This window comes from Heterodontus francisci, chromosome 4, assembly GCF_036365525.1.
Source record: "Heterodontus francisci isolate sHetFra1 chromosome 4, sHetFra1.hap1, whole genome shotgun sequence".
NCBI classification, from domain to species: Eukaryota; Metazoa; Chordata; class Chondrichthyes; order Heterodontiformes; family Heterodontidae; genus Heterodontus; species Heterodontus francisci.
The window spans coordinates 62039630-62065866 of record NC_090374.1 but is presented as its reverse complement, the minus strand read 5'-3'; the positions used below and the strand labels follow the sequence as shown (position 1 = coordinate 62065866).

General features: G+C 42.6%; 1 protein-coding gene across 1 annotated transcript in view; it reads left to right on the top strand.

Annotated features, from left to right (window-relative positions):
* LOC137368680 (hyaluronan and proteoglycan link protein 1-like) overlaps positions 1–26237 on the top strand; it is a 143524-nt gene that overhangs the window by 62486 nt on the left and 54801 nt on the right. Inside the window, exon 2 of the mRNA XM_068028828.1 lies at positions 4545–4688. Within this exon, the coding sequence (XP_067884929.1) occupies positions 4580–4688 (109 nt within the window). The 5' untranslated portion in view covers positions 4545–4579. The remainder of the gene's footprint in view (positions 1–4544; positions 4689–26237) is intronic.

The following is a 26237-nucleotide window of genomic DNA, read 5'->3' as shown; positions in this document are numbered from 1 at the left end:
AGTCAAGTTAGTACCTTGCATAAAATATTAATTTTAATTAAAATGCCTTTAGATTTGCTCTGTGCTAATACTCTTAATAATTCAGTTACTATTATACATACCCTGATTGGAATTCTATTGATTAATGCTATTTTAAACAACTACCCTCGATTTCAGAGGGGAAAAACATTTATTGTGTTCGAACAAACCTTTTTTTTTTATTCATTCATGGGATGTAGGCGTCACTGGCCAGGCCAGCATTTATTGCCTATCCCTAATTGCCCTTGAGAAGGTGGTGGTGAGCTGCCTTCTTGAACCGCTGCAGTCCATGTGGGGTAGGTATACCCACAATGCTGTTAGGAAGGGAGTTCCAGGATTTTGACCCAGCGACAGTGAAGGAACGGCGATATAGTTCCAAGTCAGGATGGTGTGTGGCTTGGAGGGGAACTTGCAGGTGGTGGAGTTCCCATGTATTTGCTGCCCTTGTCCTTCTAGTTGGTAGAGGTCGCGGGTTTGGAAGGTGCTGTATAAGGAGCCTTGGTGCATTGCTGCAGTGCATCTTGTAGATGGTACACACTGCTGCCACTGTGCGTTGGTGGTGGAGGGAGTGAATGTTTGCAGATGGGGTGCCAATCAAGCGGGCTGCTTTGTCCTGGATGGTGTCGAGCTTCTTGAGTGTTGTTGGAGCTGCACCCATCCAGGCAAGTGGAGCGTTTTCCATCACACTCCTGACTTGTGCCTTGTAGATGGTGGACAGGCTTTGGGGAGTCAGGAGGTGAGTTACTCGCCTCAGGATTCCTAGCCTCTGACCTGCTCTTGTAGCCACGGTATTTATATGGCTACTCCAGTTCAGTTTCTGGTCAATGGTAGCCCCTAGGATGTTGATAGTGGGGGATTCAGCGATTGTAATGCTGTTGAATGTCAAGGGGAGATGGTTAGATTCTCTCTTGTTGAAGATGGTCATAGCCTGGCACTTGTGTGGCGTGAGTGTTACTTGCCACTTATCAGCCCAAGCCTGGATATTGTCCAGGTCTTGCTGCATTTCTACACGGACTGCTTCAGTATCTGAGGAGTCACGAATGGTGCTGAACATTGTGCAATCATCAGCGAACATCCCCACTTCTGACCTTATGATTGAAGGAAGGTCATTGATGAAGCAGCTAAAGATGGTTGGGCCTAGGACACTACCCTGAGGAACTCCTGCAGTGATGTCCTGGAGCTCAGATGATTGACCTCCAACAACCACAACCATCTTCCTTTGTGCTAGGTATGACTCCAGCCAGCGGAGGGTTTTCCCCTTGATTCCCATTGATCTCAGTTTTGCTCGGGCTCTTTGATGTCATACTCGGTCAAATGCTGCCTTGATGTCAAGGGCAGTCACTCTCACCTCACCTCTTGAGTTCAGCTCTTTTGTCCATGTTTGAACCAAGGCTGTGATGAGGTCAGGAGCTGAGTGGCCCTGGCGGAACCCAAACTGAGCGTCACTGAGCAGGTTATTGCTAAGCAAGTGCCGCTTGATGGCACTATTGATGACACCTTCCATCACTTTACTGATGATTGAGAGTAGGCTGATGGGGCGGTAATTGGCCGGGTTGGACTTGTCCTGCTTTTTGTGTACCTGGGCAATTTTCCACATTGCAGGGTAGATGCCAGTGTTGTAGCTGTACTGGAATAGCTTGGCTAGGGGCGCGGCAAGTTCTAGAGCACAGGTCTTCAGTACTATTGTTGGAATATTGTCAGGGCCCATAGCTTTTGAGGTATCCAGTGCCTTCAGTTGTTTCTTGATATCACGCACAATGGCTGGAATTTTATGCCCAAATGAGCTGGCTGGTGGCGGAGGTGGGGGGGGGGCGTAAAATTAAGTGGGATGTGGGGGGAGGCCATTCCTGACGCCCTCCCATCCCCACTGCATTTTGACATGGGGCAGCAGCAGCGAGAAACGGCCCACCTGCCCCATGCCAATCATGGTTCTTAAGTGGCCAATTAACTGGCACTTAAAGGCCCCTGCCTGCTGCCACAGGTATTTTACCCTTGCCGGCCAGAGGGCAGAAGCTTCAAAAGGCCTGCCTGGTGGAACCAGGCGGCCTTCTTGCGGGCTGGTGAGGGGCCCTTCTGATCAGGCACCCTATGCTCCACAGAGGGCTGCCCCCGAAGCCCCAGCCTCCCCCAACACACAACACTCCCCTCGCCCCCCACAACCCCCCGCCTCACCAGGGGCCAACCAATTGTCCCCAGTGAGGCCCTAAAACTTACCTTAGTTCTGGGGCCATCTTTCATCTGGCCTGCTGATTGGCCAGCAGCTCCATTAGGCGGGACTTCCTGCCTCGGGGCAGGGGGTGGGGGGTGGTGAAAGTCCCGTCCAAGACCAATTAAAGGCCTGGGGAGTGGAAAATCTCGGTCTGGCTCCCCAGGCCCACCACCAACTTTTCGGCTGGTGGACAGGGCCTCTAGTTACGAAAAATTCCGACCAATGTCTCCGAGTGGTAGACTTGCAATAAATGCAATTACCCATTTTTCCCTCAGTAAAGACATAACCTTTGTCAATCTTTTCAATCTCGGCTTTCTCTATAAATTGTGAAGGAAAGCTCAAGATCTTTCTCGACCTCTAGTCACGCACACTGTCCTTAATAATTCATTGTTGGTGACAAGTGTTCGTGAACAAGACCCCCAGAAATGTGGTAGTTCCCACAAACTTGCAGATGGCCAAATTGTTTATTGATAAGCATGTCACTAGTTATCCTGAGCTCATTATCCTACCTCCTTATCTCAAGACAGGTGAATTTTCTCACCCTTACCAATTCTGACTATATTTCTGGCAGGAAATTCAGGCTGAGGCCATTTCCATCCAATTTACTTTAGTAAAATGCTTTCACCAAGTTCTCACGTGCTTTGTGGCCCTTCTTATGAACCTCTTACTGAGAGTTTATTGATCTCGGTAACGTATAGTACAATGTGCTGCATCTCTGAGTTTCTTATTTTTATGCTAATAATGCATTCTGGGTTACTTGGGTGAATTTCTACTTCCCTCTGCTTGACAGAAACTGGGCCAGGACATGGGGCACAGTTAAAACGGAGCAGGAGAGTTAGTGGCTGTCCTCCTGCCACAATCCCACTGACTGAAATTTTAAATTACAGGCACCAAGAACATCCACCTAAAAACGTCCTTCTTTAAATATGCACACTGGATCCCGATGATGTCATCAGGAGTCAACTGCCATTTTGATATTGGCCTGAGTGGGTAAACAGCTCTGGCTTTCCTGTCAGGCTAAAATTGGCCGTAGATTGATGATCATATAAATACCTCTCCAGGCCAAAGACAGGAGCAAATTGTCTTTTTTTGGTGTGAGGAAATCCACCCCTTATATTACTATAAAAATAGCTAAAATTTATTTTTAAAATTCAAAATTATGCACTATTATTTGACTGCTTTCATGTGCACAATAACATAAATTTCCTTGATGATGACATTTTAGGATCTCTTTTATTAGTGCACTGTACTCTTGTAATGTGAATGCAGGGAAGGATAATCGGTTTTAGTAATACCTTCAGTCCCCTTATGAATTGCAGTACATGCTGGGATGTTTGCAAGTTATTCCACATCATTCCATGGTGGAAAATAACATTGACAGGTACAGGGAAAATAACCCATAACTGATATTTAAGAATTAGATATGAATATGTTTGTAAAATAGAATTTGCCACACTTTATGCAGTTCAATTAGTTGCAATGCAGCATTCAGAATCTATTTTTATGTGTCATTATCTTTTCGTGAAGGCAGTTAGCTCAATTCTAATGACCGTTCCCAGCCTGGTTCTGCCATTCTGCTGCATGCAGCTTTGCTGACTGCGGACACACTACCTGGCACACTGAGTTTCTGCGTCAGCATTATACGTTAGAAATGAATGAAAAATCAATCCGTGTGACTGCAGTGCTAGCACTGTCCACTCTAACCTAGTTTCTACATTACCTTCTATTGCTACTTCAAGTGATGCCTATGTTTAAAATGGTGAGTTGATTTCTTGAGTTTTATTCTCATGTTTCAGTTTTATTTGGAGGATAAAAGTAAAACACTGCAAAGGGTTTTCTGCAGTTCTGAGCACATTTCTGATTGCAGTGTTGAGTTGTTTTCTGATACTTTTTGTGTTCATTCTTCTCACCCTAGCTGTATTATACCAAAATTAAAACAGAATAAGAACAAAATGTCATTGTAAATATTGTATGTGCTATCCCAAACTAATACTAGAAGCAGAACAGTTTTTACTTCTCTCTACAGCCTGAATGTCTTTCTTAAATAATGTAGAAACTGTATTTGAAGCTGTACTTAATCTGTTTTTTGTTCTCAGTAATGTATGTGTCAATGTTGCTACAAAATTGCTGATGTTAGAAAAATTAGATTTTAATGTAATAACAGTTCACATTCCAATCTTCATATTGTATCTGTCCATTCAAATTCCACTGTGGATTAGCATAATTATTGCTCTGTGTATTTGACTGCAGTGTGTTCAAGACAATTTGCAGCTGCTGAAATCTCTGCTCATTTATTCAATTACCCAAATTCCTTTAGTTTTTCCCACAGTGAAGTGAATTTCTGCAGCTACAATGATGACTTCTCTGCTGTTACTTGCTCTGGTATCCGTCTGCTGGGCTGATTCTCATTTTAGCCAGAACTTTACAGAGTCAAAATACTTCAGGACGGTCTACATTGCAGGTAAGGTAATGGCATGGGCACAAAGATGAGCTATATATGGAATGTATTTCTAGCTTTGTTAAGTAGCATGTATAAGTTGTTACATTATTCAAGTCCACTAATTCTGGTATTAATGGATCATATATAACTCCATACGACACATGCTTTTTAAAAGATTAAATATAGAGACCTAAATTTAACTTACTAAATGTATGTTAACAATTAATGTATCCTAAAAGGTATATTAAATGCAATTTCATGTAAGTTATTGGAACAGCAATTATTGCTCTTTTCAAACTTGTACTCTTAATTATTTTCACATATGCCTGATAATTATTCCATTTATATCTATTTCAAGCAGCAACCAGCAGGTACCAAGCAGAGCTCTCCATCTCATTCTTCACTGGCATATTCTGTTAAATTAATATAGCACCTTCCCTTCTTCACAGCAGTCTCTCAGTTTCTGGCTGTGTCTGATCTCTTTTACCGGCTGTTGTTTCTTTGCTTTCTGTGACTGTCTCATATATAATGGAATCCATGGCCTTGAAATTGCGCTTCTCATAGAGTTAAAGAATGTGCGGGATTCCCAACATCTGAGATTATACCAATTCCTCCTGTGTAAAAAAAAAAGGTTCATATCTACATACCACTTTAGTACATCTCTCAGAAGCATCCCAAAGTGTTTTACATAGGATTAATTATTTTGAAATGCAGTAACTGTTGTCAAGTAGGCAAACATGGTAGCCATTTTGCACACATCCTGAAATGAAAAATGGGATGAATGACTAATTAACCAGCTTTCTCAGGGCATTAGCTGAGAGATGAATGTTGACAGGTATTATAGGAGAACCCATTCTTCCTCTTTGAAAGGTGCTCCATGATCATTAACATGTACTTGAACCAGTAGAATGGAGAAGCAAGATCTTGGTCTCATAAGGAATGGCATCTCAGGTCTTGCAGCAATACCTAGCGTTGCCCTGGATTTTCAACTTAGATTATGTGATCAGGATTTGGCTGCTAGTTCAGAAATGTCTCCTTAACCTGAACTACTAAACTAGATAGTAACACAGATCACATGTGTTAAAGGTGAAATTTGAGAACTGTAACCAAAACTGCTTGTTAGTAGGAATCTGTAAACATTGTGTTGAATCCCATTGGTTAATAATAACAGAAACCATGCAAGAAACCTTCCTAATAATTGTAGGAAAAGTGGTGTTCAGAATCAGCTGACTGACTTTGCGAGACATGTTGGATTTTGCTTGCTACTGATAGTAGCTTCTGTCTAGTAAATAGCTAGCACTGATTTTCTGTTGCTTCTTTGCTCTCGTTTCTTTATTTAGTTCTTACAATTTTGGCAATATCATGAGTAGACTTTCCCTTTCGTTTTGCGCCTATTGAATTAAATCTCCTTACCTTTTGCCTATATTCAGTTTTCTGGCCGAATAGTTATGAGGCATGGAGCCAGCATATGGAGCTGGAAAAGGACAGAGGCGGTATTAGCTTCAGGCTAATAAAATCAGACTCTGTGAAAGTTCATCACCCTGTCCAGCAGTATGTCAACAGTAAGGCTACGTCAATATGCCACAAGAGTAGTCCCTAGGAACCTGCAACTAACTAGAGCAAAAATGATTAGCCACTGCCAGCTGCTGCAAGGAGGCCTGCAGCCATATTTCAGCATCTAAATGGCACAGCCAGTAACAATTGACATCATTATTGCCCTTACCTTTTATGCTATTGGCAGCTTTAAGTCCCCCATGGGCAACACCTGCAACATTAAGCAGTTTGCTGTGCATCGATGTAGTGAAAGCAAGTTACTCACACCTATTAAATCGTAACTGCCACCAACGAGATCAAGTTTCCCCGGGAGAAACAGCAGAGAAAAACTAGCTTATACCATATGCTTGGCTTCTCAATGATGCAAGGAGTTAAATGATTGCACTCACACACCTATGCAAGCCCCCATCTCCAATCTGAAGGCTTGCATAAGGATTGCAGCCTCTCAACAACCAGATGGATTGCAGCCAGCAGTGCAAATCAGGTATGTCAGTGCACAATTCACCTGTAGCTCACATGGCGCTTTCAATTTGTGTTCGTTTTATTCAGTAGAAGTGGAAGGGTGACTTCTGGTGGAACAAGATTTGCGTGACATTATTTTGGCTTGTATCTCCACTGAGGTGACTCCTATACTGAGCCAGGGACTAGGTATAATTAGGAACACATCAAAATGGAAACCATCATAAGACACATTTTTGGGGTCCTCAGGTAACACTTTTGCTGCCTTTATCAGTCTTGGGGCACTTTACAAGAACATATCATAAAGATCTGCTACACAATATTGCAAGATCCACAGAAAGAGAGCCAATCCACTTGTGAGATGTCAGCCAGGACATAGATGAGGAAGATAATGAAGATAAGTAAAAGTAGAAGCTTACAGATGCAGGCTATAGTTTCTTTTGCTCATTAGATTATATGCCCTGTAGAGTACAACACAATTAAAAAGAAACATACAATAGTCAAGGCTATTGGTTTGCAGTTTTTACAACAAAATTGATGGAATCATGGAATATGATCCTCAAAAAACTGGTACAAATCTTAAAGTTACATGTATTAAAATGGAATAATAAAATGGAATTTGACTTATTCAGTCACCATAATACTCTGTCCCTATTAAAAAGTTGTCATACCTCCTAAAATATCCTTGCATACTACCTGGGTTTGAAATTCTGCTTATAATAAACATTCCATGCAGTACACTCAGACATATACCTTACATACCAGATAATAATAAAATAATGTTTAGTAGTCTTCAAAGCCATCAGCAAAGGTGCACCAAGAGAAGACACCCCATCTAAATGGATTGTTTGCTGTGTGTCCATCATCTTTCATAGATGAAAGGATGACAACCAACCAACCAATATTTAGTCACCTCACCGTTCTTCCTGATGACTGAAACTTTCCTCTCCTAACTCAAAACATGTCTGTCTCCACTCCTTCATGCCCAGTTAGTATCCAAACAATGTTTAGTGATTGTGCAGTTTACTAAGCACTTACTATGCCCACAATGGTACATTTAGTACAGCATGGTATAGAGACCTATATGTGAGTACACACAAATGAGGAGGCAGAGTAACATTTCAGTGGTGGGCATCCTATTTATTTGTGTAATGTGCAAGGCAATTAAAGCCAGGGATAGGCACCAACATGTTGCACCACGGTCATTTGACAAAATTATTGACTCAGCCATGGACATGGGGTCAATTAATTTGTATATAAGGTGTATAGCCAACCTAATGCCATCAAAACATAGTGCAATTCAAAACACGTTTCTCCTTATTTAGTGAGTACTTGGCATTGTTTTTAGAGTCATAGAGTCGTACAGCATAGAAACAGACCCTTCGGCCCACCGCATCCATGCCGACCATAATGCCTATCTATACTAATCCCACCTGCCTGCATTAATTCCATATCCCTCTATGCCTTGCTCATTCAAGTACCTGTCCAGATGCCTCTTAAATGTTGCTACTGTTCCTGCTTCCACCACCTCCTTAAGCAGCTCATTCCAGATATCCACTATTCTTTGTGTGAAAAATTTACCCCTTTGATCCCCTTTAAACTTCCTCCCTCTCACCTTAAATCTATGCCCTCTAGTTTTAGTCACCCCTACCATGGGAAACAGACTCTGGCTATCTACCCTATCTATGCCTCTCATAATTTTCTATACCTCTATCAGGTCCCCTCTCAGCCTCCTTCACTCCAGGGAAAACAGACCCAGCCTATCCAATCTCTCTTTATAACTCTTTATACAGTGGTGCAGTGGTTAGCACTGCAGCCTCACAGCTCCAGGGACCTGGGTACTGCCTGTGCGGAGTTTTCAAGTTCTCCCTGTGACCGCGTGGGTTTTCGCCGGGTGCTCCGGTTTCCTCCCATTGCCAAAGACTTGCAGGTGATAGGGAAATTGGCCATTGTAAATTGCCCCTAGTGTAGGTAGGTGGTAGGGAATATGGGATTACTGTAGGGTTAGTATAAATGGGTGGTTTTTGGTTGGCACAGACTCGGTGGGCCGAAGGGCCTGTTTCAGTGCTGTATCTCTAAATAAATAAATAAATAAAAATAAACTCAAGCCCTCCAAACCAGGCAACAGCCTTGTGAATCTTTACTGCACCCTATCTAGCTTAATCACATCTTTCCTGTAGTGTGGCGACCAAAACTGCATACAGTACTCCAAATGCAGCCTAACCAACAACTGTAAAATGACGTCCCAACTCTTGTACTCAATGCCTTGGCCGATGAAGGCAAGCATGCCATACGCCTTCTTCACCACCCTGTCTACCTGTATTGTCACTTTCAGGGAACTATGTACTTGCACCCCAAGGTCTCTGTGCTCAACAACACTCCCCAGGGCCCTGCCATTCACTGTATATGTCCTGCCCTGGTTTAACTTCCCAAAATGCATCACTTCGCACTTGTCTGCGTTAAATTCCATTTGCCAATCCCTTGCCCACTTTCCCAGTTTATCTATATCCTGTTGTAACCTTAGACAACCTTCTTCACTGTCCACTATACCACCAATTTTGGTGTCATCTGCAAACTTACTAATCATGTCCCTTACATTCACATCCAAGTCATTAATATATATGACAAACAACAGAGGGCCCAGCACCGAGCCCTGCAGCACACCACTGGTCTCCATACCTCTCCCCCACTCTCTTCTCTCTCTCCCTCTCTCTCCCTCCCTCCCTATCTCTCCCTTTCTCTCTCCTCTCTCTCTATCTCCTCTCCCTCTCTCCCCTTTCTCCTCTCTCCCCCTTTTCCCCCTCTCTGACAGTTGCAGAGAGCGGGAACTCTCCTCAGAGCTGCTTTGTGAGTGGTCAGTTTTTAAAAACAAAATCATTGCCATCAGTTTCACAGCAGACAGGTGTTTTGAACAGAAATAGAGGCTTCCGAGCTCAGGACAAATTTAGGGTTTTCAGCAGGCTTTTTAAAAGAAAATCGGAACCCGCCGGCAAACCCCAATCTTGTCCTGAGTTCGGAAGCCACTATTCCTGCTCTAAACACCTGTCAGCTGTGAAACTGATGGCTGTGAATTTTTTTAAAGTCAGACTTGTCTGGAAAGAAGAAGTCCCCTGCTTAAAGTATTTATCATTGTGCCTCTCTGTTATGTCCTGTGCAGTAGTGATGCATGGGCTACCTCATGTTCTACTTCTAAGTGATTACATTATACTGGAAGAGGCAGGTGTTGTTGTTATCTGGGAGGTCTGCTGCAGAGCTTCCCTGGATTGATACTGATGAGAATGATTCATATTCTTCTGCAGATAGCTCTCCACTACTGATTGAACTGCAATTACTCAGTGATCTGACATCTACCAACTCTGACACAAAATAAAAGTAGGAAACTTGTAATGAACTACATACAGTGAAGACACAGTGACTATGTTTCAATTAAATTCATGATCACTTTCGCAAGGATATTTTCACCTTGAAATTCTGCTGGGATTCTGGTTTCCTGTCACAATTCCCACAAATCTCCCAGAGAAATGGTGTAAATGGCTGAAAATGACAGGTACTATGGGGCACTAATAGAATCGCAGTGGAATTTTAGGGCCTATATGTTGTAATGAGACTAAAGTGCGTCAAGGGTAAGACCTCCATTTGCTGCATCCTCATGCACACAAAAGACTCCTCCATGTCAGTGACATTTTTCCTTTTGCGTTTCACCACTTGTCCTTTATTGGCAAGCATTATCTGAGGGAAATGTATCTTCGATATCGAACTGTATGTGCTTTAACTTCCAGAAATTCTTGTGTATGCAATGTCAGCTTGCAGCATACTTTGTATAACTATATATTTGTACTGTACAACTTGAAGTTGTTAGTGTACTGTAACCATAGCTCAAGATGGCGATGGTCGTGGTCCCCCTCCTATAGCAGCAGTGCCCACCTCTGCCGGTAGGGTTAACATCTTTTCAAGCTGCAAGCCCTGATGCCTCAGGAACCCGCTCGCAATCCTTAATTGGATGGCAGGCACGGAGGTGGCCAATTGGGAAGCCCTGTCCCAGAAGATCACACTGACGGGCACACTGCCAGCAATTGCTAGGTCGGCAACTCATGATTATTTTTAAAGTTGTTAAGATTCCACCCATTGGATCAGACTGAAATATAGTTCTAAGGACATCAGTCATCAGTCAATCCCTTGCCCCAGTGAACTTAATTTATCTGTGAGTGTAGACAGTGAAGGCTGTGCAATCAAGAGAAGTAACAAACCATTTCCTTTTGACATTCAACGGCATTACCATGCTGAATCACCCACTATCAACATCCTGGGGGTTACCATTGACCAAAAACTGAACTGGACCAGTCATATAAATACGATAGCTACAACAGCAGGTCAGAGGCTGGGAATCCTACAGTGAGTAACCCACCTCCTGTCTCCCCAATGCCTGTTCACATCTACAAGATACAAGTAAGGAGTGTGATAGATACTCTCCAGCTACCTGGATGGGTGCAGCTCTAACAACAGAAAGCTCGACACCAACTAAGACATAGAAACATAGAAAATCGGAGCAGGAATAGGCCATTTGGCCCTTCGAGCCTGCTCCGCCATTCATTATGATCATGGCTGATCATCCAACTCAGTAACCTGTTCCTGCATTCCCCCCATATCCTTTGATCCCTTTCGCCCCAAGAGCTATATCTAACTCCTTCTTGAAAACATACAATGTTTTGGCCTCAACTGCTTTCTGTGGTACCGAATTCCACAGGCTCCCCATTCCCTGGGTGAAAAAATTTCTCCTCATCTCAGTCCTGAAAGGTTTACCCCGTATCCTTAGACGATGACCCCTAGTTCTGGACTCCCCCACCATTGGGAACATCCTTCCTGCATCTACCCTGTCAAGTCCTGTTAGAATTTTATAGGTTTCTATGAGATCCCCCCTTATTCTTCTGCACTCCAGCAAATATAATCCTAACCGACTCAATCTCTCCTCATACATCAATCCCGCCATCCCAGGAATCAGTCTGGTAAACCTTTGCTGCACTCCCTCTATAGCAAGAGCATCCTTCCTCAGATAAGGAGACCAAAACTGCACACAATATTCCAGGTGTGGCCTCACCAAGGCCCTGTTTAATTGCAGCAAGCCATCCCTGCTCCTGTACTTGAATCCTCTCGCTATGAAGGCCAACATACCATTTGCCTTTTTTACCGCCTGTTGCACCTGCATGCTTACCTTCAGCGACTAGTAAATGAGAATACCCAGATCTCATTGCATATTCCCTTTTCTTAGTTTAGATAATAAACCTTCCTGTTTTTGTTCCCAAAGTGGATAACCTCACATTTATCCACATTATACTGCATCTGCCATGCATTAGCCGACTCACTCAACTTGTCCAAATCACCCTGAAGCCTCTCTGCATCCTCCTCACAACCCACCCTCCCACCCAGTTTTGTGTCACCTGCAAATTTGGAGATATTACATTTAGTTCCCTCATCTAAATCATTAATATATATTGTGAATAGCTGGGTCCTAGCACCAATCCCTGCGGTACCCCACTAGTCACAGCCTGCTATTCGGAAAAAGACCCATTTATTCCTACTCTTTGTTTCCTGACTGCCAACCAATTTTCTATCCATCGCAATACACTAACCCCCAATCCCATGCGCTTTAATTTTACACGCAAATCTCTTACATGGGACTTTGTTGAAAGCCTTCTGAAAATCCAAATAAACTACATCCACTGGCTCCCCCTCATCAACTCTACTAGTTAGATCCTCGAAGAATTCTCGTAGATTTGTCAAGCATGATTTCCTTTAGTAAATCCATGCTGACTCTATCCGATTCTACCACTGTTCTCCAAGTGGTCAGCTATAAAATCTTTGATAATGGACTCTAGAATTTTCCCCACTACCGACATCAGGCTGACTGGTCTATAATTCCCTGTTTTCACTCTACCTCCCTTTTTAAATAGTGGGGTTACATTAGCTACCCTCCAATCTGTAGGAACTGTTCCAGAGTCTATAGAATTATGACAGATGACACCAATGCATTCACTATTTCTCGGGCCACTTCCTTTAGTACTCTGGGATGTAGATAATTAGGCCCTGGGGATTTATCGGCCTTCAATCCCATCAATTTCCCCAACACCATTTCTCTACTAATACTGATTTCCTTCAGTTCCTCCCTCTCACTAAACCCTGTGTTCCCCAACATTTCTGGTATGATATTTGTGTCCTCCTTTGTGAAGATAGAACCAAAGTATGCATTTAGTTGGTCAGCCATTTCTTTGTTTCCCATAATAAATTCCCCTGTTTCTGACTGTAAGGGACCTACATTTGTCTTCACCAATCTTTTTCTCTTCACATACCTATAGAAACTTTTACAGTCAGTTTTTATGTTCCCCGCAAGCTTGCTCTCGTACTCTATTTTCCCCTTCTTAATCAATCCCTTTGTCCTCCTTTGCTGAATTCTAAACTGCTCCCAATCCTCAGGTCTGTTGTTTTTTCTGGCGAATTTGTATGCCTCTTCCTTGGATCTAATGCCATCTCTAATTTCCCTTGTAAGCCATGGTTTGGCTACCTTTCCCATTTTACTTTGACGCCAGACAGGAATAAACAATTGTTGCAGTTCATCCATGCACTCTTTGAATGTTTGCCATTGCCTTTCCACCATTGTCCATTTAAGTAACGTTTCCCAATCCATCATAGCCAACTTGCACCTCATACCTTCGTAGTTTCCTTTATTAAGTTTCAGGACCCGAGTCTCAGAATCAACTACGTTACAAAGCAGCCCACTTGATCGGTACCCCATCCACCACATTAAATATTCACTCCCTTCACTACTGACGCACAGTGGCAACAATGTGTACCATCTACATGTTGCACTCAAAACGCCTCCTTCGCCAGCACCTTCTAAACCCACGATCTCTTCCACCTGGAAGGACAAGGGCAGCAGACGCGTGAGAACACCATCACCTGCAAGGTCCCATCCAAGCCACACACCATCCTGACTTCGAGATATATCGCTGTTCCTTCACTGTCACTGGATTAAAATCCTGGAATTCCCTCCCTACCAGCACTGTGGGTGTACCCACACCAAATGAATTGTAGCGGTTCAATAAGGCAGCTCACCATCACCTTCTCAAGAACAATTAGAGATGGGTAACAAATTCTGGCTTTTGGGAGTAGCTGAGTTCTTCTTGCAGAGAACTGGCACAGACACAACAGGCCAAATGGCCTCCTTCTGTGCTGTAACCAATCTATGATTCCATGATAATGGCGCTCGCTGTTATTTTTGAGTAAATTGTACAGCTACTTCAGGCGAGAGGCAGATATGAGGTTAAATACAAATATCCACAAGTTGCTGTCCGAGGTGTGTCACTCCACCGTCAGCTTCGCGAAAACAGCATTTTGCTGTCTGCCTCATGATTCACATGTATTGAATGACACAAAGTTGTTGTATTTTCATAGAACTACATCCGCTGCAAATATTTAGGGCTGATAATTACAAGTGTAAATACCTTTTTAACAATGTGATGAGTGTTAATGACAGTCAATCAATCTCTAGTGCTGAAAATTAACTATTATAAATGTGGAGTCTCTTCCTTCAGGTTGTGAATTGCTTCAGGAAATTTAAAAAATGTCAAATTTAAAATTTTTATAATATTTGTCTTACTTTTCCTTTCTGTCTCATTTTTTCTATCTCTATTAGTGCACGTCTTTCCCTCTCTCTATTTCTCGCTCTGTACCTGATTTGACAAGGAATTCACCCCCTTTAATTCAACTTCCTTCTCAATCCTGTCTCTGTTTAATTCCTGTGATGTATTTGGGCGGCACTAACAGGCAAGATGGACACCAAGCATGACCAGTTCAAGGAACATAAGAACATAAGAACTAGGAGCAGGAGTAGGCAATTCAGCCCCTCGAGCCTGCTGTGTCATTCAATACGATCATGGCTGATCTCATCTCGGCCTCAATTCCACTTTCCTGCCCATTCTCCATTACCCTTCAATCCATTTCTAATTAAAAATCCTCCTTAAATTTACCCAATGTCCCGGCATCCACCACACTCTGGGGTAGTGAATGCCACAGATTCACGACCCTTTGAGAGAAATAATTTCTCCTCATCTCTGTTTTAAATCTGCTACCCCTTATCCTAAAACTATGACCTCTCATTCTAGATTGCCCCACAAGAGGAAACATCTTCTCTATGTCTACTTTGTCAATCCCTTTAATCATCTTTTGTACCTCAATTAGATCTCCTCTCATTCTTCTAAACTCCAGAGAGTAAAGGCCTAACCTGCTCAATCTCTCTTCATAAGACAAGCCCTCCATCTCTGGAATCAATCTAGTGAACCTGCTGTGAACTGCCTCCAATGCAACTACATCCTTTCTCAAGTAAGGGAACCAAAACTGTACACAATACTCCAGGTGGGGTCTCACTAATGCCTTGTGCAGTTGCAGCAACACTTCCCTACTTTTATACTCTATTCCTTTAGAAATAAATGCCAAACTTCCATTTTCCTTCCTTATTACCTGCTGTACCTGCAAACTAGTTTTCTGCGATTCATGCACGAGGACACCCAGATCCCTCTGCACCGAAGCACTCTGAAGTTTCTCTCCATTTAGATAATAATTTGCCTTTCTATTCTTCCGACCAAAATAGATAACCTCACACTTATCCACGTTAAAATCCATCTGCCAAATTTTGGCCCATTTATCTAACCTATCCATATCCATTTGTAGTTCTTATTTCTTTATTGCAACTTACTGTCCTACTATTTTAGTGTCATCTGCAAATTTGGCTATAGTCCCTTCTATCCCTGCATCCAAATCATTTATATAGATTATAAATAGTTGGAGCCCGAGGACCAAACCCTGTGGCACCCCACTAGGAAGTGTTTATTTACATCATGATGTGCAAAGGATAAGGCTGAAGCATTTGCAACAATCTTCAGCCCAGAAGTGCCGAGTGGATGATCCATCTCGGCCTCCTCCTGAAGTTCCCAGCATCACAGATGCCAGTCTTTAGCCAATTTGGTACACTCCACGTGATGCATTCCCCTGCCCTTTCCCTGTAGCCCTGCAAATTTTCTCTCTTCATGTGCTTATCCTTTTGAAAGCCAGGATTGTACGTGCCTCCACCACACTCTCAGGCAGTGCATTCCAGATCTGAAGCACTCACTGTGTATCAAAGTTTTTCCTCACGTCACCGTTGGTTGTTTTGCCATTCACCTTAAATTGTTCCTTCTGCAGTTTTGGTCCTCTTACCTCAGGAAGGATATTAGTGCCATAGAGGGAGTGCAACGAAGGTTCAACAGACTTCCTGGGATGGCGGGACTGTCCTATGAAGAGAGATTGGGGAAACTGGACCTATATTCTGTAGAGTTTTGAAGAATGAGAGGTGATCTCATTGAAACCTACAAAATACAAGGGAGAGACAGGGTAGATGCAGGTAAGATGTTTCTCCTGGTTGGGGAGTCTAGAACCAGGGGACACAATTTCAAAATAAGGAGGAAGCTACTTAGGACAGAGATGAGGAGAAATTTCTTTACTCAGAGGGTTGTGAATCTTTGGAATTCTCTACCCCAGAGGGCTGTGGAAACTCAGTCATTGAGTATGTTTAAAGTAGAGATTGACAGATTTCTAAATACAAAAGACATAAGGGGATATGAGGATCGTGTGGGAAAAAGGCATTGCAGTGGAAGATCAGCCATAATCATGTTGAATGGCGGGGCAGGCTCGATGGGCTGTGTTCCTATTAATGACTGCTCCTATGTTCCTATCAATGACTGAAGGCACTGAATACTGCAAAGGCTATGGGCCCTGACAACATTCCGGCAATAGTACTGAAGACCTGTGCGCCAGAACGTGCCGCGCCCCTCGCCAAATTGTTCCAGTACAGCTACCAACACTGGCATCTACCTGGCAATGTGGAAAATTGCCCAGGTATGTTCTGTACACAATCCAACCCAGCCAATTACCGACTCTCGATCAGCAGTAAAGTGATGGAAGGTGTCATCGACAGTGCTATCAAGCGACACTTGCTTAGCAATAATCTGCTCAGTGACGCGCGGTTTGAGTTCCGCCAGGGCCACTCAGCTCCTGACCTCATTACAGCCTTGGTTCAAATATGAAAAAAAGAGCTGAACTCAAGAGGTGAGGTGCTAGTGATGCCCTTGACATCAAGGTAGCATTTGACCGAGTATGGCGTCAAGGAGCCCGAGCAAATCTGGAGTCAATGTGAATCAGGGGAATACTCTCCGCTGGTTGGAGTCGTACCTAGTGCAAAGGAAGATGGTTGTAGTTGTTGGAGGTCAATCATCTCAGCTCCAGGACATCACTGCAGGAGTTCTTCAGGGTAGTGTCCTATGCCCAACCATCTTCAGCTGCTTCATCAATGACCTTGCTTCAGTCATAAAGTCAGAAGTGGGGATGTTCGCTGATGATTGCACAATGTTCAGCATCATTCGCGACTCCTCAGATACTGAAGCAGTCCGTGTGGAAATGCAGCAAGACCTAAACAATATCCAGGCTTGGGCTGATAAGTAGCAAATAACATTCACAGCACACAAGAGCCAGGCAATGACCATCTCCATCAAGAGAGAATCTAACCAGAAACTGAACTGGAGTAGCCATATAAATACCATGGCTACAAGAGCAGGTCAGAGGCTAGGAATCCTGCGGCATGTAACTCACCTCCTGACTCCCCAAAGTCTGTCCACCATCTACAAGGCACAAGTCAGGAATGTGATGGAATACTCTCCACTTTCCTGGATGGGTGCAGCTCCAACAACACTCAGGAAGCTCGACACCATCCAGGACAAAGCAGCACGCTTGATTGGAATCCCATCCACAAACATTCACTCCCCCCCATCTCCGATGCACAGTGGCAGCAGTGTGTACCATCTGCAAGATGCACAGTGGCAGCAGTGTGTTCCATCCACAAGATTTACTGCAGCAATGCACCTAGGCTCCTTAGACAGCACCTTCCAAACCTCTAGCACCTCGAAGGAAAAGGGCAGCAGATGCATGGGAACACCACCACCTGCAAGTTCCCCTCCAAGCCACACACCATCCTGAATCGGAACTGTATTGCTGTTCCTTCACTGTCGCTGTGTCAAATTCCTGGATCTTCCTTCCTATCGGCACTGTGGGTGTACCTACCCAACATGGACTGCAGTGGTTCAAGAAGGCGGCTCACTACCACCTTCACAAGGGCAATTAGGGATGGGCAATATATGTTGTCCTAGCCAGTGACGCCCACATCCCCTGAACGAATCAAAAAAAGCCATCATGTCATCACATCACATCACTAGCAAATTATACAAATACATTACACTGCTTCCCCTTTCAAAAGAAATATATTTTTCTTTACAATGAACTATATTTACAAATCAAATTTAACAACTGGTTTACAAAGTCTTTGTGATCTCCTTACAGGTTTTGGTGTAGAGTCAGGTTTTGAACTGCTTAGTTTAGGTTCAGAACTTAGAGAAAATCTTGTTCCTTTCCCAAAAATTGCTACTTCAGGCACTGTAGTCCGTACTGGTTCTAACTCTGACATGAGTCCATGATCATGTGGATCGTAGTCATGTTTTGGTTCATCCCTTGCTAGGATCATGAGATCTACATAGATTCTTTGAAGTGGTCAAGTTGGTCGTGACAACGACTGCAAATGAATTTTAGGCAGTTTATTTCTACAGTTTTGGCAGATAGTAAATTGACTAACCAGTGATTCTGGGTCACTGTCTGGACCAGGCCAACAGACAAAACCACTTGCTATGCATTTCACACTGACGATTCCTCTGTGTTCAGTATGGAGTTCTGCTATAATCCTATTTCTCAAAGAACTAGGTACCATCACTCTATGACCCCACTTAATGCAGCCTTGTTCACGTGACAACTCATTGCTACAATTGTGGAATGGTTTCAGTTCCTCATCTGTACAATGGTCAAATTCTGTCCATGCATTCAAGGTCTGTTTGCAGACTCTTTTAAACACTGAGTCTTTCTGAGTTTCAGATGCAATTTCAGTTGCAGTGATTGGAAAGTCATCATCCACTGTTCCAATTGTGAAGATTGCACCTTCACAGCCTACTTCTGAGTCTTCATACGGTTAACACGACAGTGCGTCAGCGATAGCATTCTCCTTCGAACTGCGATATTTGATGTTGTAGTAGTACTTTGAGAGCAGTACAGCCTACCACTGCATCCTTGATGATGCCATTGTCAGTATTGCAGACTTTTATCCCAGAATTAACTAGGGGTTAATGATCTGTAACTAGCATAAAGTTTCTACCCAACAAAAACTGGTGAAACCAGATTCCAAAGATGGTTCCAAGCGCTTCCTTTTCTATCTGTGCGTAGTTGTGTTCATTCTTGGTCAGGTTATGAGATGAAAATTCTATGGGCTTCTCTTGACAATTATCCATGACATGACTGATCATTGCTCCAACTCCATTGTTTGAAGCACCACATGCTAGCTTCAGGTAACAATTTGTGTCATAATAAACAAGTGGTGCATCACTGGTCAAGCTTCTCTTACATGCATCATAAATATCTTGTTGATCTTTAGACCATTCCCAGTTCACATCCTTCTTCAACAACTCACGTAGTGGAGCTAACACTGTTGCAAGATCAGGCAGAAATCACGAGTAGTATTGAACCACGCCTAGAAAAGATCTAAGCTCAGACATATCTTTTGGCTTTGGGGCATTGACTATAGCCCCTATCTTTTGTTTCACTGGCTGTAGTCCTTTTGCATTTATTTTCAAGCCAAGGTATACTTCCTCAGATTGCACAAAAGCACACTTGCTCTTTTTCAACTTCACATTGAGATCATTGAACCTTTTTAACACTTCATCCAACATTTGAAGATTCTCCTCCAGTCTTGTGGTCACAATCAACACATCATACTGATTAGACAAGCAATGTGGCACTCTTTGCAAAATCTTATCCATTGTAGCTTAAAAGATTTTCAGAGAAATATACCATTAGGACAGCTTCGCATAGGAATATAAACCCCATGTGCATGTTTATCGTGAGATACTGCTGACTCTTGTGATCCACATACTTATGCTGTAAGTATGGTACAAATCCAATTTCGTGAATAGCTTGGATCCCATTAACTCCACATACAAATCTTGAGAGGTCAGTAACAGATACTACTCATCATCCACTGCCTCATTGATTGTGATTTTGTAGTCCCCACAAAGTCTTACGTTTTGTCTGACTTGGGCACTACTATAAGTGGGATTACCCAATCACTATGATCAGTTTTCACTAGCACACCATTCCTCTCTAGCTTGTTTAGTTCCTCTTCAACCTGGGTTTTGAGAGCATAAGGAACCGGCCTAGCTTTGCAATATCCTGGTTTTGTATCAGGCTTTATTCAGATGTGCACTTTAACGCCAATTACACATTCATAGCTATCCTGGAAAATGTTGCTGTAACTATTCAGTAGCTGATTAAGCTTCTTGGTCATCTCAACTTGGAAAAAATGCTTCTAGTCTAACTTCAGCTTATGACGTCAGTCTTTGCCGTTAATGTTGATTTGTTGAGGTATCTGGCTGCAACAATGGGTAACTTGAGGGACTTGTCCTTATATTGGACATTGCACTCCATTTGTCCACACATTTCTAATACCTCACCAAAGCAGGGTTTCAACTGAACTGTGCTCTCGTACGTATCTCGTACGGATTAGTGTAGGATTAGTATAAATGGGTGGCTGATGTTCGGCACAGACTCGGTGGGCCGAAGGGCCTGTTTCAGTGCTGTATCTCTAATCTAATCTAATAATCTCAATTTATAATGGAGCAATCTGCAGCTGTATCAATGTGCATGTTGATGTACTGTTGATTTACCAACACCTTTGTAGAAAACTCTCTGTCATTTGAGTGATTGCTAGTGGCATAAATGTAGTACTACCCTAGCTCCTCTTCACTTAGTCACTCTGGATTCAATTCAAGATTGTGAACTCCACATTTTTGACTAGGTCTCTCCACTTTAGGCTTGGCATAAGCTTTCTGACAGTGGACAGAAGCGATACTAGTCACTGGCATAGGACAAAATTCCCGAGCATTCTTTGATGTCATCTCTATCAAAAAAGCAATCTTACACGCTAGCTCAAATGCAAGATCTTGTGTGTTTAGAACTTTGATCGGATTCTTTCATGCACTAATCCACACACAAATCTGTCTCATAATGCACTGTCTAAGAATGTGCCAAAGTTCCAATGTAGTGATAAATTCTTCAGTGCCACAATATACTCAGCAACTGTTTCATTACTTTTCTGATTTCTGGTCACAAATCTGTTGCCTTCCACTATCTCCAGTGGTTTTGGGCTGAAATGTCCCTCCAACTTATGATGATAATTATTTTGAATGGCACATCTTTTGCCTTGTTGGGAGCAAGAAGGTCTGTAACTTCCAGGCCAATTTCCGTTCGCAAAATGCTTTCTTGTGCTTCAGAATTGCCTAATTCTGAGACTTGACCTCTTCATTAACACCTTTGAGTTCAAAAATGTTATTAGCTCGGAAAAATAGGTCCATTTTATCAATATATGAACTGAATGGATCTTGAGCCTTCTCATATGTTCCTAGCCTTCCGATGTATCCCGTGGGCTCAGCCATATTGTTGTGTTTGAAAATACACAGTAACTCAGTAAACACTTTACTACAGCTATCCGTAATAGTGTTACCTAAAACCAGTCTAATCGGCGGTTGAAAATATTCTCTCACCCAAATGAACACTTTGAATCCAATGCACATTAGGACCCTGCAGCATCCCATTCAACCGAGGAAACAGCCTGAGGCTCAGGCTTCGCACAATCCAGCCAAAATCTTCGCCATCCGAGAAGGTAGGTCATCAGAAGCTGGTTAATCTTGTTCACTGCAGTCCCTGATGCTGTTTGCTGCCTGGATTGACAGACTTTTATCCCCATACTCATCGGCATTTTCTGTGATATATTTGGGAGGCACTAGCAGACAAGATGGACATCAAGCATGGCAGGTTCAAGGAAATGTTTATTTACTTCATGATGTCATCACATCATTACATCATCACTTCATTAGCATATGATACAAATACATTGCATTTCCCAATCCTTAAATCTCATGAGATAAGGAGATACCCTATTGGTTGCCGTACTCATTCAGGTCCCAGATGCCCTGTTTCCCACATTATTAGGTCACACTTGCAGCAACTTCGTTGCCAAAAATCTTTTGTGTTGAAGAGTGCAGAGTTAAGTTTTTAACTAATGGCAGACGCCATTAGATTCCCTGCTTCAGCAAAATCTGACCTCATGTGATTTGAAGGAACTTGTTAAAGGTAGATTGGAATCAATAGTAAGAATGGATAGTGTTGGATAATGGGTGGAGATCATTGATGTTCAGAAGCTGCTGAGTGGGACAGCAAAAGAGTCTTGGGAAACCTCTAAGTTAATGAACGCATTGAGTGAATGGACGACAATGCAGATAGGACGATTTGAGATGGAACTGGATAGTTACAAAAAGGGATTATAGTCTATATCATATTAAATAAAGATAAATTGTACAGAGTGAGCATTAGGTCGGTATTCACTCTGTCTTCAGGTGACACCCATAAATGACCAGAGCTTTGTGGTGACTGACATCACCTGGAGTCTTTAAATGAATTACATTCTTACTAATCACTCCCAATCATCCCTAATTATTTTCACAATGTATTAATAATTTAAGATTGTAGGGTTGAAGTTCCTCAGAATGTGATCCTGGCAGTTGCACCAAGATTATGCATGATAGTGTCCTCCACCACTGATCCTGCCAGAGTTTGTAAGGTCACTGGGAATGCAACTAACTAGCATGGGGTTGGTAGGCACCCACACCACTCCAGTGCTTATAACTAGTGCCCATGCAGCCAAAACTTTTGACACCACAGTTGCAGCAGGAGACAGGTGCAGAATTTTGGGCCCGGTATATTAGTACATGAAAACACAGGAACAGAAGTAGGCCATTTAGTGCCTTGGGTCTGTTCTGCCCTCTAATCAGATCATAGCTGACCTGCACCTCAACTCTATTTATTTACCTTTGATCCATATCCCTTGATACCCTTACTTAATAAAACTCTACAGGGCTCAGTCTTAAAAATTTCAGTTTGGCTCGCATCCATAGCCCTTTTTGAAGAAAGAGTTCCAGATTTCTATTACCCTTTGTGTGAAAAACTTCACCTGATTTCAGCACTAATTGGCCTAGCTCTAATTTTAAGATTGTGGCCCCTTATTCCAGAGGAGATAGTTCCTCCGTATCTAGCAGAACAAGTCACTTTTTCATTTTAATGATCTCAATTCCTCCATTCTTGTCCTGAATTCTACCCTTCTAATAAGCAGCTACATAAAGCAACTGTGTTTGCCAGGACTAGTTGATAAAAGCAGATGGAGTGCTAAAGGTACACTGCAAAAGATTTTTGTTAGGTACTCGGTTTTGGTTCTGACTTTCCTTCACCTCCAAAAAGTTGGGAAAGCTTTTTGCCCTATTCATCTGAAACTGACACCCTGAAGTAGATTCTCAGCCTGGTCAATTTGTTATAACTTCTGTGAACTCTACAAACTGGGATTTCCAATAGGGATTGTAGTATCGATGATATCTGATGATGTTTCAGGAAAATGTGGAAGAGAAGAAGTGAGCAGCTGCACAGGTATCACGTCTAATAAGACAACACCCAGAAAGAAGGGAGTTGCAGGGTCTCTTTGAGTTATTGATGAAACTGACTGCACTCATGTGGCTAACAGAAAGGGATGTCACTCCCTCAATGTTCAACTTGTATGGAATTCGAGACATCAATTCCTGCATTTGATTGCCACTAATATTTACTGCTGCCATGATGTATTTATACTCTGGCATTTGAAAGTCTCTGCTGTTTCACAGGGAATGCTAAGTGTCATGATAGTTCATTGGAGACAAAGGCTCCCCTCTCCTTTTCATACCATTTAGCCAGCATAGGCACAATGAGCCGAATGAACTCCTTCTGCGCTGTCAGATTTAATACCACTGTGTAGGGTTACCAATGAGGCACAAAAGAGATACAATGACTGTCACGTAAGAACAAGAATTTGCATTGAGCAATCAATAGGAAGGCTAAAAGGAAAGTTCAGATGTCTGGATAGGTTCAGAGGCCCTTCAGTAAGCTCTGAGCATGTGTAAGCCAATGCATTATTTACCTTAATTGTATTAATCAGTCTTAATCATGTAAATCATGTAAACCATGTAAACTGGTTGTGGTGGAGTCCTGTGGGCAGAGGTTGTCTCATGGTGGTAAGAAGACGGAGCTACGTAGGGAGAAGAATTCTGACTGAAGACATCATTCGCTGGGGTTCATATTGATTTTTTTTTTAAATAAAAGATTATGTAAGTGAATTAGGAGCCCCCACATGTACACACACAGATAGATGAATCAGGACATGCCACTGATATGGTAGCCTGGGCTGTTAGAATATTAAACAGCCTGTCTACAACCACACTGAGGGACAATGGCCTATTAAAATATGTGTGAATGGTTTCCTTCTTGCCTTATCAAGATGCAGATATCACATCCATGGGTGGTATGCACCTAAGAACTCCCCCTGCTGAGTACAGGATATGACCACATGCAGGTGGTCTTCCATAGCCAGGGTGGGATTGATAAGGTATTGAAACCCAATCAGATGCCCCAATTCAAAACATTACCTTATATGCCAACGGCCAGAGTCAGGAAGGTGTATAAAGCTACAGCCCTCAAGGACGTTGTTACTGCAGTCGGTGAAGTGGCCTGCTCAGCCACTCCAAAATTGCGCTCGGAGCTCTATCGAAGGACTGACTACCTGAGACGGACTCTAGCTTGCAGGATTCCTAAGCAACCAGTGTCATTGTGAGTATGTACTATTGCTTAGAGATTTAATAAAGGTGTATCACATTTAGTGAAACAATATCCAAGTTGTTGTGTGCCATTGATATCAAGAGTAAAGACAAGAACCTTTAGATCAAAGAGGGGTCTTACACATGGTATCACAAATTGTGGTGGCTTGTTGTGTTCTCTACAGTTTATATACCCAGAGAAGCCTTAAGGTTATTGGAGGACATCATGGACATAGAATATGAGCCACAGAAAGAGGAAGCACATGAAGCAACAATTGCAACAGTAAGATGACGGTGATTGAAGCATAATTAGGCCATCTTCCCTGAAGCATAAATTACTGCCTGTCAAAGCATACTTAGCTTAATATAGCATCTTTATCTTGTCTAAACTGCCTTTATATTACATCACTCCATTCCTCCCTGAATGGTGCATTGACTTAAAATACAAGCCAACAGATTACTGAAGTGTGAAGTATCAGATCCTTGCTGTCATCATAGACTTACAAAGTAAACCTTTCCAACAATGGATGAAAAAACATTTATAATACAGTGAATTTTCAGCACAGAATCCCACAGGTGACTTTCCTATTTTCCTAAGGCTCATTCTAACAGTGTGCCTAAGTGCCACAAAAGGATGAGGATTCTGAGATGTTAATTGTGCCTCAAGACTACAATGAGCCTGTTGGGATGGAGGAGGCCCTTCACTCAGTACCACTGAGTCCTGAAGTGGCAGACTGATCATTTGCTACTGGCTCATCCACAGCCGAGTCGGCTCTGTGTGAATCTGTTAATTGTGTATCAATTGTTTGATGATATGCAGGTGGTGCTTACTTAAGCACTTATAAGCAGACACTTACTGAGACTGGTGGAGGGTTTGAGTGAGTACTCTGCACAATAAATGTGAAACTGAGTAAAGATAGGCCCCAGCATTATCCTTTCATAACATGCTTTCTGGAGTTTAACATGGTAGCAGTGGATGGTTGCCTAAAGCTGAAGATTGGAAACTAGGATTTTTTTTCAACATAGGAAACTAAAATCTCATGGGCTATTGTGGAAAATATGGCAGAAAGCAAGTGTAAATTATCAGGCTATGATTACCCTCTGATGTTCTCTGAGTCTGACCCATATAACGAGTGGAAGGATAAAGTGGATATGTGGACATGGGTTACATCTTTACCAAAGAGGAAACAAGTTATGGCCTTAGCGTTGTCACTTCCTACCAAAAGTAAAATCAGAAGTCAAGTGTTTTGTGAACTGGATGCTTGTCAGTTGGATACTGATGAAGGGTTGGATCTTCTGTTAGAATTCTTGGATGAAATTTACAAAACAATTGACGTATTGAATGCATATGAGGCATGGTCAGACTTTGATAGATTTTGGAAAACAGATGGTTATTCAATGGAGGAATATATCATGGACTTTAACAGACTTTGTAGAAGATTGAGAACATTCAATTTGGAGATCCCTGGTTCAGTGCTAGTATTTAAATTGCTAGATTGTGCTAGGGTGTCTCATATGGACTGGCTCCTGCTTCTAACTGGGATTTGGTTCTTGGACAAAGACACCTTGTTGGATGAAATGTCAGCAGCCTTAAAGAAATTCCTGGGAAAACAGTCATTTCCAGAAGCCCTGGTAGAACAAACAGGGCATCTTCGGTGACACAAAGAATAGAGGGCTCAATATTTACTAGATTTTGAAATGGTCCAGATAC